We start from the raw sequence: 19337 nt of genomic DNA on the forward strand, positions 1-19337 counted from the left end.
AAACATTCATCTTGGAAATATTTATTACTTAAACCCAATTAGATTCTCTTTTTGAGTGTTTTTAGGCTGCTTCCAAGAGCCTTTCTTTTGTAAATTTTGTCCTTCTAAAAGGATAACTACTTCCTAACTTGCTTTTAATGAGATTGTCATCAGCTTTTTTTTCCCTACCCATTCCTATATCCTTAAGCTTTAATCAGAGAATTTTTGGCTAGTCTTTAAGGGTGGGAAAGGAATGTAAATGAACATTCTTCAAAAGCACTTTGTGCTTTGTAGATCTCAAAAATATAAGTATTTTTCATTGTTTTAATAGCATTTTTTCTCAGTAGCAGAGCTCATAAAATCCTTGAGGCTTTTTTCTCTTATATATTTTGGCTCATTTATGTTAATGTATTCAATTACTAATTTCCTTTCTTGTCAGCTGAGAACAACAACACAGACAATAGATATTTGTCAATTCTAGAGGAAAAATTCCTAGCACCAAGATCCTAGCTCAGACTTTATAGAATATAGCACTCTGAGAGAGAAAGAGGGGAGAGTGAGCCAGCACACTCACACGTGTGTACAAGAAAGTTAGCTTTAAAAGGTAGTTATGCTAGATATAAGATTCTTGGTTGACAGGTTTTTTTCTTCAGTGCTTTGAATATGTGATCCCACAGCCTTCTGGCCTCCATTGTTTTTGATAGGAAGTCAGCTGTGTATGGCTGTATCTGACTCATCCTGTGAGTGAGCTGGGGTGAGGGGGTTTGGGACCCAGTATTCTTGACAGTCATGCTGGGGTGGAGCCTCCACTCTATGAGTGGAAGCTGGGTAGAAGAAAGGAGCCCCAGATTTCAGATGTGCTCACCTGGAATAGAGCTGCTGCAACAGAGCTGGAGGGGATGATAACCTCCTGTGCAGAAGCCGTGGCCCTGGACTGAGAGCTGGGGAAAGAGGGTAGTACTGTCTTTTTGTCTACACCTGCCCAGGATAGATCTACTGTCATGCTGACCTGAGAAGGGGTGTGGAAGGGAGGCAAGTTCTGATTCAAATGCTACAGACTTGCTGTTCTCACCAAGATTTAGTAGATTTTCCTGAATAAATGTTTTTCTGTTTGCTATGTGCCATTAGGAGAATTTCCAGAAACTTTCCATGTTTTGTTTTGTTTTTATAATTTTCACCATTTATGGTTGTTTCCCTGGGGAAAGAGTCTACCAAGTTCCTCATGTTGCCATTTCAAAATTATCTTCCTCCCCACTAACCACCAAGTGAGTTAGTTTTAACTCCCAAAGCAAAAGTCCTGGGAGCTAGAAAATTTTCAACCAAGACTGTATGGTAACTAGTGTGTTGCTGAGAACTTAGTGCTACTGAAAATTAACACATACAGTCTTTCTTTAATCACCAATATAGAACATGTGCATTCCAATGATTACCATAAAATATGACTTTATAATGTTCTAATACTTGTAAAAGCTTTGTGGAATATTGCAGGAAGGATATGCATTTCACTGGATATATTGTTTTGTTTGCTCAACCCCTCTACTTTTCTGGAAACTGGCACCACCTCTCCCTTCCCCCATCTAAGTCACCTAGTTATTGTATAAGTGGCTTCCAGTGCCATGTGGCTCTATTCCTTGGCCACGGTTGATTGGTCCAGGGCTGGGCACCAAACCCAGGATGGGCCAATTCAAGTCCTTCTCTAGGAATTCTGGAATTGAACTTGAGAAATTTGTTTCTTCCCACTGAAGCTTTCGGATGAAAAGCCTAGGGCTGTCAGCAGCTGTGTTTCCTACCACATGATCCAGAGAAGTGGAGGAGCCTGGTCTGTGGAGAGGCAGAATGGAGCACATGTTCAGAGATGCATCTTGACTAGGTTTTTTCCTGAGGCCTAATTGTATTGTTGCCCATTGGTATCATGGATCACCTCAGTATCCTCAGTACAAATTTCTTTTTTTAAAGCTGGCTTAAGTTGTATTTTGCCTCTAGTAATCAAGAGTCCATGAAGTTTGTTCTTCCTTTTGAGCAACGTTTCCCAAAGTATGTTCCACAGAACATTTATCCATTGGTTAATTTCTTTTTAAAGAAGGGGAGGACATTCCATGATCCAATGAATCTAGGGAGGTGCTTACTCTTTATCCCGCCTCAAGATTGACAGCTCCTGTTAGCACAAGACTGTAAGTTTCTGAGAATTTGTGTTTTGTTTATTTTTACATACTTTTTACCACTATGTGTGTGTGTATGTAAAAAATACAAAAGTTACAGTCTTAGCCATTTCTAAGTGTACAATACAGTAGTGTTAACTTCTACCTTGCTGTGCAACAGATCTCTAGAACTTTTTCATTTTGCAAAACTGAAACTCTATACCCATTGAACAACAACTCCCCTCAATCTTGTATATTTTTTGCTTAAAACATCTCAATCCTATTTGGAATGAGACTAAATATAGAGGAATGAATGAAAAAGATTGGTTTTAAGTAGTATTTTTAAGTGAAGTAAATGTCAGTATAGATATTTCTAGAGAATAATTCTAGACAACTGAAAATTTATGTGGCTATAAATCATAGCAGTAATAATGTAGGAAATGTGTCAAAAGCCTTTTGTCTTCTACCATGTATCTAAAAGCATTACTAAATTTAGGAAATATCATATTTATTTTTCTTTTTTTGTTGTGTAGGTTTTGTCAGGTTTCTAGAAGGTTATTATATTGTGTTAATAACTAAAAGGAGGAAGATGGCAGATATTGGGGGTCATGCAATATATAAGATTGAAGATACAAATATGATCTATATACCAAATGATTCTGTACGGATTACTCATCCTGATGAAGCTAGGTATGTACTGGTGGTAACTACTATTTTTTTTTTAATGTGGTAGACCAATTAGAAAACAAAACTATTGTCAAAAGATTATAAATGTTATATTAAAAATATAAAATACTGGCTCAGAATTCTACAACTTTTGCTCAAGGGCTATTAAAAACCTCTGTTTAAATAATGGATTCAGGCGAGGATCAACAATGGCTGCTAAAACCATTAGATGAGAGATTGTTACTGAGGAATAGAATATTCACTCAGTCTCAACATATCATACTCAATGAATCTCTTTATTTACAAAGAGGAAACAAATGGCAAACATACTTAACCAAATGATCAAACTTAGCATCACCAATAATGAGACAAAACTGATATTATTTGCCTATTAATGTGAAGCAATGAGGACACAGATTACCTGTATAGTTTTCTTGCTAAAAATATTTAACTTGAATCTAAGCATGAGGAAGTAATCAGACAAATCCTTATTGTGGGACATTCTGTAAGACAACTGGCCTGACTCTTCAAAAATGTCAATGTCATCAAAGATAGATACCCAGAGGATTGTTCTGGATTTTAGAACAAACACAACAACAGACATGACAACAAGTGAATTGTTCATTTAGAACAATTCATGGCAACATGTGAATTTCTGTTGGACCCTGGATTGTACACATGTACACATACATCCACATAGAACTATAAAGGACTTTGTTGGGATAGTTTATATATGGGCTATATAGTAGGTGATATTGGGTCAATATTAAATTTGGGGTTGTAATAATGATATTGTGGTTATTTCAGAGATTGTTCTTGTTCATAATAGATATATACTAAAATCTTTAGGAGTGAGGTGTCATCATGTCTGCTACTTACTGTAAATGATTTAGAAAAGGAAAATATGTGTGTGAGTGTGTTCAAGGAGAGAGATTTAACAGTGAATTCAGATGAAGGACATACTGTTGTTTGTTGTACTGTTTTTTTACCCCCAGTTTTTCTATAGATTTGAAATCTTTTTTCTGGGGGAAATTATTGGAGCCTTGGGAATGTGGGGAAGGGCTGGTAACACATTAATAAATTGATAGAGAAAAGAATAGAATTGGTGATTTTAATATTACAAAGGTTAAAACGGAACAAAGTTAGGCATGTTTATAAGTTATTAGGGAAGATAACAGTTTTAGATTTTAATTACACTCTGTACTTTTATGGTGTTGTTTTAGATACACAAACCAAAATGGAAAGGTGGTGTAGCCCTCTTGCTTAAGACTCTCTTAGATAATGGTTTTCTGGAGACTTGTGACGTTGTCTTTGATGATATTTGGAAGTGGGATTGTTAAATAATTTGTTTCAGATGAATATAAATAGAGTTTACTGGATAAAGTGGACTTTTGTCTTACATTCACTGAAAAAAATTCTCTCCCGTATAGCTTACAGGCAGGCATCGTATATTGATTAAAAGTGAATCAGGTAGACCAGCGCATGTGAATCTAAGGGATGGGAAGAAGTTGAAGAGGTTTATATTATTTATAAACCCCATCTTTATGCTTTGGGGTTTTTTGTTTGTTTGTTTTGTTTTTTAGGTATCTACGAATATTTCAAAATGTGGACCTATCTAGCAATTTTTACTTTAGGTAAGTTTGAACTTAGTTTTTCTCCTGTCAGTCACTTAAATGTTTATATTATTTTCCAGAGGGTAAAAACAGAATCAGAGGACACGGTAGGACTTGTGTTCTTTTTTCAAATGACCAAATTATTTCATCTAAAAACATAAAAGTACAAGTATTTCCTTCTTTTAAATATCTATTTGAAAATTTCAAGGGGTAAGTTAAAGGGTAATTATTCTCACTATAAAAATCACCTTTGTTTTAGATGGGATTTTAATGAAATATTCTAATTTTGTAATTTTGAATTACAAAAATGAAATCTGCATTCAGTCTCTAATACAGAGTTGTAACAGCTTCACAGCTCAATTTTCAGTTGACAAGCTGGGCAAAGTAGGAAAAAATAAATTCAAAATAGGAAGAACTGTTGCAAAGCAGTGTACCACTAATGGCATTGTGAATTAATAGTTTTCCTGGAGAGGAATATAGCATTAAGTATGTATGAAAGTATATCCTAAGACAATAAATCGGGAGAGAAAAAATAATCCTACTTGAAAAGAGACATTTCCAGCTTCTCCATTTATGATGGAGACAAGCAAACCAGCCAACCAAGGGACAGCCCAAATATTGAAAATTGAACAAGCGGCAAGTAAATTATAGTAGAGTATCAGGATTATACCACCACTGATGTGACCAATATGTGGGCCTAGTAGACACAGCGTTATTGTACTAACTGGGAAATTCTATCAGCTATAACGTCCAAATTAAAAAGTAGAACCTAAAATAGCATGCACCGTAAGGACTTGAGTCATAGGACTGACTGTAAGAGGATCTAGGGTGTTGGAGCGATTGATGTTGTATACTGATGGGGTACTTTGCATTTTTTAAAATTTATTTTTAAATTGTTAACATAGTTAACCATTTATTTATCTATGAAGTAGAGAAAAACCTGTCTACTATGTAGAGTAGATTATGTCTTCGTTGATGTAAAACTGAAGGAGGTAATTATTTTAACAATAGTATAGTGAAGGGGTCCTAAAGAAATAATTTTCACTTCCAAAAATGTTTACTTAATGTATATATTTCCATAGTATTTGTCTCTATCATCTGCTTTTGGTCTTTATTGCTTAATTTTATGTTTATCGCCTCTGTGACTTATTCCTGAAGCTCAGTGGTACTGTTAGAAATGGTCTTCTCTTGCTTCATGTTTTTCAACTTTGTCAACAATACCTCTTCTGAGTTCTGGTGAAGCCATTCCATAAGTAAAAATAGGTAGGTTAAAGTTTTTGTGTCTCATAAGTAAGCTTTTAAAAAAGCTTATACTACATTCTTCAGACTCAGGTAGAATAAAGCAATTGTTTTAAATAAGAGGAATTGATTGTTAAAAGTAAAAAACCAGCTTCTCTCCCTCACAGCTTTATTGAGAGATTATTGACATAATATATGTAAGTTTAAGGTGTACATTGTGATGGTAAGATACTCATGTATATTGCAAAGTGGTTACCATAATAACGTTAGTTAACACCTCCATCCTCTCACATAATTATGATTTTGTGTGTGTGTGTGGTGATAACATTTAAGATCTACTCTCTTAACAAATTTCAAGTGTATAACATTGTTAATTATGGTCACCATGCTGTGCATTAGATCCCCAGATCTTATTCCTCTTACAGCTGGAAGTTTGTACCCTTTGACCAACATCTCCTAATTTCCCCCAGCCCTTGGCCCCTGCAACCGCCATTCTACTCTCTATTTCTATGAGTTTGGTTTTTGTATATTCTGCATATAAGTGAGAACATACAGGATTTGTCTTTTTCTGACTTATTTCACTTAGCAGTGCCCTCAAGTTTCATCCATATTGTTGCAAAGGGCAAGATTTCCTCCTTTGTTATGGCTATGTAATATTCCATTGTGTGTGTGTCTGTGTCTGTGTGTATATATACACACACCATATCTTCTTTATCCATTCATCCATTGATGAACTCTTAGGTTGTTTCCATTTCTTGGCTATTGTGAATAATGCTGCAGTGAACACAGGGGTGCAGATATCTCTTCAAGACAATGTTTTATTTCCTTGGCATACATACCCAGAATAGGGACTGCTGGATCATATGGCAGTTCTATTTTTAATTTTTTGAGGAACCTCCATACTGTTTTCTGTAGTGACTGTACCAACTTACATTCCCACCAGCAGTGCATCAGGGTTCCCTTTTCTCCACATCCTCGCCAACACTTGTTACTTCTTATCTTTATGGTAATAGCCATTCTAACAGGTGTGAGGTGATATCTCATTGTGGTTTTGATTTGCATTTCCTGATGATTGGTGATGTCGAGCATCTTTTTGTGTACCTGTTGGCCATTCGTATGTCGTCTTTGGAAAAATATCTGTTCAAGTCCTCTGCCAATTATTTAGTTGGATTTTTTTTCTCTTGAGTTGTATGAGTTCCTTATATGTTTTGGACCTTTGCCCCTTATCAGATATGTGGTTTACAAATATTTTCTCCCATTTCATAAGTTGTGTTTTATTCTGCTGATTTGTTTCTTTTGCTGTATAGAAGCTTTTTAGTTTGATGTTGTCTCATATGTTTATTTTTGCTTTTGTTTCCTGCACTTTTGGTGTCATATCCAAAAGATCTTTGCCAAAATCAATGTTAAGGAGCTTTTTTCGTATGTTTTCTTCTAATAGTTTTAGAGTTTATGATCTTACATTTAAGTCTTTAATCCATTTCAGACTTTGTGTGTGGTGTAAGATAGGGGTCCAGTTTCATTGTTCTGCATGTGGTTATCCAGTTTCCCCAGCACTGTCTATTGAAGAGACTGTCCTTTGCCTATTGTGTGTTTTGGCTCCCATGTCAAGTATTAGTTGACTGTATATGCATGGGTTTATATCTGGGATCTCAATTCTGTTCCATTGGTCTATGTGTCTATTTTTATGCCAGGACCATACTGTTTTGATTACTGTAGCTTTGCGGTAAAATTTGAAATCAGGAAGTGTGATACTTCCAGGTTTGTTGTTCTTTCTTCAGATTGCTTTGGCTATCCAGGGTCTTTTGTGGTTTCATATGGATTTTAGGATTGGTTTTTCTATTTGAAAAATGCCATTGGAATCTTGACAGGAATTTCATTGAATCTATAGATGGCTTTGGATAGTGTGGACCTTTTAACAATGTTAATTCTTCTGATCCATGAACACAGAATGTTTCCATTTATTTGTGTCTTCTTCTTTTTCTTTCATCAGTGTCTTATCATTTTCAGTGTAGAGATCTTTCACCAGCTTGGTTAAATTTATTCCTATTTTATTTTTTTTGATGCTATTTTAAATGGGGTTGAAAACCAATTTTTTAATACAGCTTTTTAACCCTGTGAGATTAGATGTTAGTAAAATGAATGAATTCAGCAAGCAAATGTGGTAAAATTGAATTTCACAGATGAAACAAATCAATTTCAATCAAATTATATAAGTAAGTTAAAGAAGAAATAATAATTAAAATACTGTGTGACTCTCCAGACCATCTTAAAATATGACTAAAATACATACAAATTTATATAAACCTGAAGAATTCTAGATACCTTCTGAAATTCTGTGCTAAAAATATATAGCCAGAGACATTTATAAAAAATTATTAATATGTGAAATCAGAATTTTCTCACGTGTTTCTTTTGGCCTATAGGCCAAATTTTATTTGCACAGACTGTTAGAGTTTTTTAGGTGGCTGTTGCTTTCCTAAAACATGTTTCACTGTAATGGCTTATGTTATTTGCTTATTCTTGTTTTATTACAAAGTCAGTTATGGTACCACCATTAAGAATTAATAGAATTATTTTTGTTCAAACTGGAGTACAGACCTTGCACTATTGCAGTGGATATTATAACATGTATAGAACTCCATTCAGATACATCTGAGTGTGACGCCTTTGCACAAGGCTGTGAAGATTGATTTCAGTGTGCAGCAAAAAATGCATGGGGGGCCGGCCCCATAGCCAAGTGGTTAAGTTCTCATGCTCCAGTTCGGCGGCCCAGGGTTTCGCTGGTTTGGATCCTGGCGCGGACCTAGCACCACTCATCAGGCAATGCTGAGGTGTCGTCCCACATGTGACAACTAGAAAGACTTACAACTAGAATATACAGCTATATACTGGGGGGCTTTGGAGTGAAGAAGAAGAAAATAAAAAGATGGGCAAAAGATGTTAGCTCAGGGGCAGTCTTTAGAAAAAATAAAAATGCACCTTGCAAATCAATGAATGTAGGTCACTCACCTTGTATTGTATATTTCTAGTCATGCAAATACCTAGGTCATGCAATGATCTTTTAATTTCCAATTATATTCATGGTTTACTGTGTTTTACAGGCTTATTTGAACAGCATTGCGTCCAAGTAAAGTAACAGGTGCTAAGTAATTTAGTTAACAGGTTTTAATTCCGTATGGGAGTCAAGACCGTGAAATATGTTTTACTTTTGTAATTCTTATTAAGTTTCAGTTATGTTCTCAGTTACAGCTATGATTTGTCCCACTCACTTCAATATAATCTCACTGTCTTGCGAATGCCCCTGGAGATGTTAAAGTCAGAAACAACCCAGACTCGCCAGGAGAGTTTCGACATCTTTGAAGACGAAGGATTAATTACACAGGGTGGAAGCGGTAGGTGGTTTTCACACATCAATTGTATGTTAATGGGGCAGCTATGAAATGCATCTCATTAAATTCACTCACATTTCCCTCATATTTCTCCACCCCTCATTGCTCTTTGTCCTTACATGAGATTGTTTCAGATATATGCTCTTGACTGATTCATTTTTATAGAGATCATTAATGACCTTGTGGTTTCATTTGTGGGCCAGCCAGAAAATTGTGTGCTGACATTTTCTAACAAATTTTCGTGCCCTTTTTTATGTAATACGTTTAGGTCTAGACTTTTGGTGAAGTTTAAATGGAGAATTGTTTTTCTGAATATTGGAGAATACACACCACCACCTTATTTTCCTTCACAGAGACCAGTTCAGTATGGGCTGAGTTTTGGAAAAAAGTTACCATGGGTTGCCTATTGTGTCCTAGACATTTACTTACACTATCACTAATTCTCATAAAAACTCTGCTCAGCAGGTATAATGCCACTTTTAAAGAAATAAAGACTAAGTAGGAAACTGAGGCCTGGAGGTTAGGAACACATGGCCAATGTCCAGAGGAACCAGTACAGCAGGTCAGAGGCTGTTCTTACTTTGGTTGGTCCCAGCTTGACCTACTGGCTCCTCATGGCCCTGCTTCTGTCAGGATCACTGCAGGACTCCTGTGTGACTAGTTTAGGGTGACCCTGGAGAGCTCAGACTAGCCAGTCACACAATAGAATTGGTACCTTTATCCCTAGATTTTTGGGTTGGTCTAGAACTCTAAAGCCAGAGGCATTGCTAAAGTGAATGTTGTGAAAGAATCGTTTCAAACTTAGCTGAATTGGACTTACTATGGAAACGTAATAAGTCGATCGTGTTTTTGGGTGCCTTGCTCTTTGCAACTTAAATGATAGTGATGAAGATGCGGGTTCTGAGGTAGAATGTAATATAAAGTTCCGGAAGGTTTGTCCTTGAAGGACACCCAAGAAGAGGCTGTGCTCTCTTAGCATTTTGCCAAAGGTTCTGGTTCACTCTAAGAAGACTTAGGCTGTTACTTAAATTGAATGCCATCCCTGGCATTGCCCTTAACTCTGTTAGTTTATTAGATTGACTATCACTTGAGCTAAGGCCTAGTGCACCCTCTCTACCCCAGATTGTCTAGGTCGTGTAAATTCGTCCAGGTTCAGGCACCCAGATTGTAACCTATCCTACTAGATATAGGTGGAGGGTAAGATAACGTGTGCCTGAATATTTGCTTGCTTCATTTCTTCCAAATATCACTCTTAGTAATAGAAAAGCTAAAAGTATTACTAATTTGTACTATGTCATCCAAAATCTGAATTCGAATATCCATTCTGGGATCTGAATTAAGCCTCTGAAACCGCTTACGTTTTTACTATCTCTAGAACAGTTCTACTTGATAGGTGTGAATAACAGTGTATATTAGTTTTTATAACTGCTATAACAAATTGCCACAAACTTAGTGGCTTAAAACAATACAAATTCATCACGTTAGATAAGTCGGAAGTCCAAAATAGGTCTCAGTGGACTAAAATTAGGGTGTCAGCAGTGCTGTGTTGCTTTCTTGAGAATTTAGGGGAAAATCTATTTTCTCGCCCTTTCCATCTTCGAGAGGTTGCCCACATTCCCTGGCTTGTGGCACTCTTCCGTCTTCAAAGCCAGCAATGGCCAACTGAGTTTTTTTTCCCCACATTACATCACTATGACACTCTACTCTGTTTTCCTCTTTCATTTATTAGGACCCTGTAATTACATTGGGCCTACCTGGATAATCCAGAATAATCTTCCCATCTGAAGGTCATCTGATTAGTAACCTTAATTCCAGCTGCAACTTCAATTCCTCCTTGCCGTGTAACATAACATATTCACAGGCTCTGGTGATTAAGACATAGACATCTTTTGGTGGGAAGCATTATTCTCTTACCACCCAGGAAACTGATAGGAAGCAGAGTGAGCATAGATGATGTGGGGGTAGGGAGAAAAGGAAAAGAATGCATTTTTAAAAAGGTCTCTTCTGTGTCAGTGTATTAGTCACTTTGCATATATTATTTTATTTAATCTCAATAATATTTCTGAGATGAGTACTAATATCATCATTTTACAGTTTAGAAAATTGAGGTTAAGAGATGTTATGTAATTTGCCAGAGGTCACAGAGCCACTAATTGGCAAAGACAGGACTCCAATCTATGTCTGTATCATTCATGCTCTGTATAATGCATTGAAAGGTCAGAGAAGGTTTAGTTTTTATGAATCAAACCAAAGTGTATTTGTCATAGTATATAAACACTCTTAAGATATCATGTTTTGAGAGGAAAAATAGTATTGATTACCTGCTATCTGGAACTGTTAAGATCTTTGAAGCCATTATCTTATAAATATACCTGTTTCTTATTTTGCACTTCATATAAGTTTTGTAAAACTCATGGACATTTAATAAATTATCTAGATCTGCTGAAATCATGTTTCATGAAGTTAATTTCTTCGTGAGGAAAAGCCTGATGTAATAACTACCACTTATAGAAGCATCAGTAAGGCACCAGGCTTGTTCTGAGCACTTTATGTATGTTATTAATTTATTTCATCTTGACAACACCCATGTGATACTGGTACAGATAAGGAAACGGAGGCGCTGAGATAGAGAGTGGCGCTCCTGATCACGCCTGTCCCCCTGCCGATGAGAGGCAGAGCCAGGATTTGGGTCCCGGCACTCAGACCCCAGATCGGTGCTCCCAGCCGCTGCTCTGTGCTGTCTCTCAGCCTTATTCTTGTATTTGTACACGTGTCCTTTATTTCCCTGTCATTTTCCTTTCTCTTAGGTTAAAAACTTTCACACATAAGAAAATGTGTTCATTCTTTGACTTTGTACAGAATCAGCAAAGTGTTCTGGGTGATGACGAATTATATCCACTGAAAATGGCTAGGCTGTTCATCAGGCATCTTATTTTGAAGTTAAAAACAGAATTTAAAGACTTAAAAATCAGTTGAATGTCAACAAATTTCCTTACCTTTCTGACACCACCTTTTATCTTTCAGGTGTGTTTGGGATCTGCAGTGAGCCTTATATGAAGTATGTGTGGAATGGTGAACTTCTGGATATAATTAAAAATGCTGTGCATCGTGACTGGCTGTTGTATATTATTCATGGGTTCTGTGGGCAGTCAAGTATCCTTTTTTAAAAAAAACTAAGATGCATATTGTTTACCTTATGCTGTACCAATTTGTAGAAAGCTATATATGAGTTATAAGATTATAATGATCACTCTGTGCTCCCAACAGGAAGACTTACCCAAGATGTCATGTAGTGGAAAGAGAAAGAGGAATGCAGGCCACTTGAACAGTTCTGTTATGTACACAGAAAGATAAATAACAGGGAAGAAAATGCCATGTGCATAGTTAGAGATACAGATACTAAGTGTCATGCTCACCTGAGAGAAGGAGCAGAATCAGTGGCAGGTGGGGGGGATGCAGCAGGCTCATAGGAAAAGTCAAACTTGGCCTGGGCCTTAAACCAGAGTCAGGCCTTAGCAGTGAGCAGGGAGTGAGGTTGTGGGTTGGGGCAGCATCGTGAGTGTAGAGGTGGACAAGTTCGTGGGAGTATTCTTCTGGTTTGCGTATAATCCCCTGGGAGGTACAACGCAGTGGGAAGGACGTTGGTAGTGGGGAGTCAGATTGCCAGTCGCTGGATTGCTTTGGCGGTCAAATTAAGGACCTCGAGTTTGGTGCTAGAACTTTAGAAATTTTTTTTTCAAGAGGGTGACATGCAAAGTAGGACATAGGAAGCTTGAGTTGACAGCCACCTTCAAGCTGGATTAAGTAAAATGAGACTAGAACAGGGGACCTGAGTGAGGAAAAGACTGCAGGGGGTCAGACATAATGTGGTGAAGGCCTGGATTGGAAAGGGGCATGATAGATTAAACAGAAGTAGCTTGAGCCTTGGGTTAAGATGGTGAGTTCAATTTTTAAATACTTTTTTTCCCTTTCATTTAATTTCTAGCTATATTGAAAATTTTCAAGAAAGCGCTGTTGTGCTATGAGGTTTAGGAAGACAGTGTATACTTTCTAGAAGTGATGTTTAGGTTTTTCCTATCCCTTTTTGAGTCATGTAGAGCATTTTTGTGCGCCCAGCATGTTTTCAAGTTGACATTCTTCCTGTTTTTTAGGTTTTTTAAGACCTATAGTGAAAACTTTAAAGGAGTGGTTGTTTGAGGCCGGCCTAGTGGTGCAGCGGTTAAGTTCACAGATTCCGCTTCTCAGCGGCCCGGGGTTTGCCGGTTCGGATCCCGGGTGTGGACATGGCACCGCTTGGTATGCCATGTTGTGGTAGGTGTCCCACATATAAAGTGGAGGAAGATGGGCACGTTGTTAGCTCAGGGCCAGGCTTCCTCAGCAAAAAAGAGGAGGACTGGCAGTAGTTAGCTCAGGGCTAATCTTCCTCAAAAAAAAATAAAAAATAAAAAAAAATAAAGGAGTGGTTGTTTTGAGACCATTAAGTGGGCGAATGTGATTAACCAATATTATGCTCTCTGGTACCAGAGCATTTGGGAGGAACCGTATCAAGGGGTACATCTAGAGAGGTTAGCCTTGAAGAGGGCCAGTGCTGCCTGCCTTGTGGCAAGTGAGGGAGCAGAGAGGCTGGATGAAGACACAGGAATTTTGAAATGAAGATGAGTGACATTGGTGTGCTACAGTTGAATATCAGCCTTATGACTTTATAATCATTTTCAGCCAGTGAGTGGTATTATCTGCTTGATCATTCACTGGATAATGAGATTTGGCCTTGAATTACTTTTTCTGTTTCTAAAAGTAAAATCTGCCTGGAAAGAACACAAAGTTTTCACCAACCAAGGACACCAGAAAGAATGCCACGGTTTCTACAGGCAGTTTCTAAAATGTAGTTCCTAAACTGTTTTGTACTGCCAAGAGCCAACGCAGGGCCTGGCATATATTAAGCACATTAAATGTTTGGTTTTTTAAATAACAAACATCACCATAGATTATAATTTTAAAGCTTATTAGTTTAAATAATGAATCTAGTCTCCTAGTTATCAAGCGTTTAATGAATTCTGGGAGTCTATGTGATGATAAAAGTAATTGCTATTTATCGAACATTTCTGTAGGCCAGGCACTAGTTTTGCACACATTACCTGATCTAGTCCTCCCAACCACCTAATAAAATTAGTTACTTTATTAGTACTTACACCATTTTACAGAAGATGAAACCAAGGCTCAGAAAGTTAAGTAAGGTGACATAAATAATAAGCTCCATGTTGTTTAAGCAGTTTACAGTGTTCAGTTCTTACAGTTAGGGGGCGAATTTGGATTGCTTTTACAGTACAGTCACTCCATTCCCTTGTATATTACTTCATAATTTAAACACCTTATTAAGTGACATGCTCTATTTGAGAGTTGTGTGATCTCTGAAGACTAAGGAAGGATTGGTTGTACCTGTTAACATCCTTAGTTGGCTACAGGGAGCCACCAGGTCTTCTCTTGGCCAATAACCCTCCACCTGGTTACTGTGTCCTCTGAAATTCATGGAAACTGCTCCTTAGGGAAGTCCATTTTTGCCTTAATACCTGCACAATTCAGAAGAACAGTTAGACCCAATGCTGTTCCATTCTTGGGTGGAGCTTTTGGGTGTCGTTTAACCCAATGGACAAGATCTATTTAAATGTGTATTTAAGGTATAATGATTCTCGTGGTTTAGTGTGACAGTCGTGAATGCTAAACAGCTTTAACTTGATTTCTAAGAGCTGTTGATCTATGGACGACCAGTGTATGTCACTCTAATAGCTAGAAGATCCAGTAAGTTTGCTGGGACTCGTTTTCTCAAGAGAGGTGCAAACTGTGAGGTAAGATGGGAAAACAACAGTGCTGCTGGCATTTTAACCTTTTACAACAGCTTTGCTGACAGATGAAGCAAAGTGGAATTTTAGAAAGTGGAATTTCTTAGTTTCGGGCATTATCAAGAGTATAATTAATTCTCCAGAGTATCTGAAACTTGTGAGGAATATGACTAATATACAGAGGTTCTGAAAAATCAGCTTTCAGAGATAGTTATGCAGTGCCTTAGGGAGTTATGAAATGTTTAATGTTTTGGAGGATGAGCCATTTCTGGACTATATGAGAAAATGTACATATTTAGTGTGGGGACTAAAATAGCAAAGCACCTCACTCAAGGAATAAGTGGAGGGGAGCACTCGTTGTTGGAAATGCATCCTTGATAGGAAGACTCAGTAGAACAAGGGTGGAAAACCCTTCACTCTCTTCCCTTTGCTTCAGTTTGGGTCAAGGCAGACGCCTTATTTTGCTCACCCTAGAAAATAACAGCAGCAATCCGTCTCTTCTGCCATCAGTCATGTCATCTCCTCTGAGTGTTCCATCACCATTTGCAACAGACAACTTGAGTCTTAAGGAGATATGTGATTGAATAGACAGATTGAGGGAAACATTGGGTTTTGATCCTGCCTTAAAATAACAACATTGTTCTTAAAATTATGTCAGCAATGAAAATAATTATAATGGGTCTTTAAGAAAAATCAGAATTTTGCATCTACATTATTTACTTATGAATTTTCAAAGGATAATCAAATAGACATGTTATTAATGCCTCAAATTATTCTTTGTCATATCCTTGTACACTTTTATAAGTACAGCTACCTCATGACCCTTTTTCCCGCCTTTGTCCATCAGGCGTTATTTGACTCTTACTCTTGTCTTTTTATTCCTTCTTGGTCTTCCGAATTGAATTTTTATATTCCACTGGTCTTCCAAACCCCCTCTATAACTTCATGTAATTGTTTTTCTTTTCTCTCCCTCTCTGCCATTTGTATCACTCAAGCTGTTCTCTACTACCTGTATTATTAGCTATTTAATTAGATTTTTTTCCTACTCTGGTCTCTGCTGTTTTTACTTGCCTTCCTTTATTGCATTTTAATGGTTTTCCTTTTCTCATGTGCACATCGAATATTGGTCAACATTTACCTCTTTTAAGACATCCTAAGAATAGGAATTATAGTTTCATTGTACACTTGAAATTTTTTCCATTAAAAAATTTTAAGAACATAACATATCTTTAAGTGTACCTTTCTTTCTAGGGTGACGTTGCAAATGAAGTGGAGACTGAACAAATACTCTGCGATGCTTCTGTGATGTCTTTTACTGCAGGAAGTTACTCTTCTTATGTGCAAGTCAGAGGATCAGTTCCTTTATATTGGTCTCAGGACATTTCGACTATGATGCCTAAACCACCCATTACATGTGCGTGGAACTATCTTTTTAATAGTAACTCTTCTTTACCCACATTTAGAGATAACAACTATTATCAAAGAAATCTTGTAAATGCTTAGGTTTTAACGAAGTTTTAGCACTGAAAAGTAGACAATTTAGAAGGGAGACTTCTATTATTTTTATACAATAACTTTATTTTTTTCTTTAATTTTGGCCACTAGTAAATTATATTTCACTTCAGAAATGTAAGAATTATTCAAATCCAATAAATACATGAAGAATGAATGTCTAATAAGCTTGAGAAGAATTTGGGAAGTAAAACTATGAGAAGATTAGTTGAACTGCGTTTCTTTAAACATTTAAAAACAAAACCAAATGCTACACCTCTTTTATTCTTGCTTGGTAATTCTCATTCTGGGATTTGTTCATCTTTCCTTCTTCCTCAGTGGATCAGGCAGATCCGTTTGCACATGTGGCTGCCCTTCACTTTGACCAGATGCTTCAGAGGTTTGGCTCCCCCATCATCATCTTGAATTTAGTGAAGGTAGGATGTGCTCATCTGTTTGGTTATGAATTTCAGTCACACTGGACAACCTTTTCCTCAGCACAAAGGGGTTTAACGAGCTTGCTTCACCTCTTCCCAGAGGAGAGACTTGTAGACCTATCACGCTGTGACGGCTCACTGTGTCTGAACTGTCTGAGCCTTTGTCCTTTGGCCTCAGATTCCATGTGGCCTCTTCCCTGGGAGAATCAGTGCTATCTTTCTAAGGGAAGAGAGGGATGCAGTGTGTCAGTCTCCTGATTTCCTTGAGTGAACTAGGTATGAGTGAAATTCAGCCTTAGTTTCCAGGACAGCTGGGAGAAGGAAGCGTGGAGATCCAACAGCCACAGTGTAGCCTTGATACAGCCAGTTCCCTTGACAATCCAGAAGATCTCCTGGGCAACTTAATAGGTAATGATGGGATCTACAGGCTAGACTCAGAAATTAGGGTGCTGTTGCGGCTCAAGAATCAGGTGGACACAGTTGAGGAATTATTTTAATGGGAGAACAGAGAGCAGTAGGCTGCAGGTGTGTGTGTGTGTGTGTGTGTGTGTGTGCGTGCACGTGCACACTTCCATCTGACAGCTTTGACTTCTCTATGAGGGAGAAGGAAGTGTCATGTGCTCAGAGTGGAGGTTTGAAGGTAGTGGAGAAGGTTGACAGTTTTCATGCATGTGGGAGGGTAGGTTGACTAGAGATATCCAAGCAATGCTAAGGGCTAGTTTCAGTTTGGTGATCATGATTTCTTAAAAGGAACTGTTCTGCTATTGCCTGACTTTTTCTGGCAGGGCTTGTGTATGGTATAAGCACAGAGAAAATAGATAATTGGGTTCATTTAGTTTTGCCATACAGGTGTGACATAAAAAGACAGGATCAAAGGAGTTTTGGGTATTGGCAATAAGATAATTGAAGTAGACCATGAAATCTGAGCTGGAGAACGTGGGGGAGTCACAGAGGGGGCTGATGGAGAAAGTAGAGCTGTCAGTGGATTGAGGTCCTCGGGAGGTGGGGCATTTAAAACACACAATCCAAAAACAAAAGAGATTCTGGATAAGAAATCTTGAAAGCAGAGGAGTTACCTGGGATGGTGATTTGATCTAAGATGTGAAGGTGGGAATGATGACTAGAGTGGAAGAGGAGGTGGAGGCACAGCTTGGGGTGGGGAGGAAGACTGTGAGCCCGTTGCTGGGAGAGGACTGTGCAACTGATGCTTGGGTTCAGAGGAGCAGGGTGCTTTTGTGTGTGTGTGTGTGTGTGTGTTTTAAATCAAGACTTTGGAGGAATATGGCCTGAAAGTGGCCAGGTAGGGGGAGGAGGGTGTGAGGAGGGGAGCTGTGGACAATGAGGCAGTCAGCTTCATTTCTTCCTTTGTTGCTCTTTGGTTTATGTAATCATTGCATCCAACTAGGGAAGACTTTGTAAAATAAATTATCCAGATGTTAAATACATCATTTTTTAGACTTTTGTTCACACGAATTCAGGAGTTTCATTTTCATGTCTCTCTCCCCGTCAACTCAGAATATAAGGCAATAGCTGGATAGTCTGTAACCTCAGCCTAGTATTGAACAGTAGCTACATTATACAAGTGTAATTGAAAAATTAAAGCAGGAAAACTCTAATAACAAAAACCCTCATGAACACTTTTCTAGTAAATGTATTGAAAATAAGATATTGTTAGTGTAGAAATAAATTATTGCTAAAGCATTCAATTACAAGACATCACTAGAATATAAGCATCAACCTAAATTAGTGAATCTTCTTCGTGTATTACAGAGTTCTTATGGTCTGGTTAAAAGCTATGGTTAAATGGAGATTCAGTCTACGATGTTTGAAATAATTCTCTATTGAATATGCAGATTCAAAAAGTAATCTCTGATACGTGTGCCTGTAAGGTGTTCTTGCCCAGATTTCTCAAATGTACATTTATTTTTGAATATTTAAAGGCCAGTCAGTGCATTTTAAAATTGTACTTGTCGGGGCTGGCCCTGTGGCTGAGTGGTTAAGTTTGCACAATCTGCCTCAGGGGGCCTAGGGTTCCACCAGTTGAGATCCTGGGCGTGGACATGGCACCGCTCATCAGGCCATGCTGAGGTGGCGTCCCACATAGCAGAGCCAGAAGGACCTACAACTAGAATATACAACCATGTACTGGGGGGCTTTGGGGAGAAGAAGGGAAAATAAAAAGAAGATTGGCAACAGATGTTAGCTCAGGTGCCAATCTTAAAAAAAAATTATACTTGTTTACTGTTCCGTTGTCATAAAAATCTTGGCAATAACTAGAGATTAAGTAGAAAATAGTTTAGAGATTAAGTTGATGTTTTGTGGAAAACAAAAAAAAATCTGTTGTAGTTTTTGTCATTAGTTATTTTGTTCATAGAATAAAAAATGTTTACTCAGTTCGCTTGGAAGAAGTCCTTATTAACTTGTGATTAAAGAGTCAAAGAATGTGCATGTGTGTAGAATGATATCAAGGGATATTTGCTCTTTATTTTGCATCCATATGAAGTTACTCAAATGAAATACTTTTTTGATTTCTTTTCTCTTTTACTCT

General features: G+C 37.6%; 1 protein-coding gene across 2 annotated transcripts in view; it reads left to right on the forward strand.

Moving 5' to 3' along the window:
- The window catches only part of FIG4 (FIG4 phosphoinositide 5-phosphatase), a 116299-nt gene that overhangs the window by 21160 nt on the left and 75802 nt on the right, over window positions 1–19337 (forward strand). For both annotated transcript variants that reach the window (XM_001504014.7, XM_070225406.1), the window contains exons 4-10: window positions 2651–2807; window positions 4367–4417; window positions 8879–9027; window positions 12049–12177; window positions 14767–14867; window positions 16113–16275; window positions 16692–16789. In XM_001504014.7, the coding sequence (XP_001504064.2) occupies window positions 2651–2807; window positions 4367–4417; window positions 8879–9027; window positions 12049–12177; window positions 14767–14867; window positions 16113–16275; window positions 16692–16789 (848 nt within the window). The remainder of the gene's footprint in view (window positions 1–2650; window positions 2808–4366; window positions 4418–8878; window positions 9028–12048; window positions 12178–14766; window positions 14868–16112; window positions 16276–16691; window positions 16790–19337) is intronic.

This window comes from Equus caballus, chromosome 10, assembly GCF_041296265.1.
Source record: "Equus caballus isolate H_3958 breed thoroughbred chromosome 10, TB-T2T, whole genome shotgun sequence".
Classification (NCBI taxonomy): domain Eukaryota; kingdom Metazoa; phylum Chordata; class Mammalia; order Perissodactyla; family Equidae; genus Equus; species Equus caballus.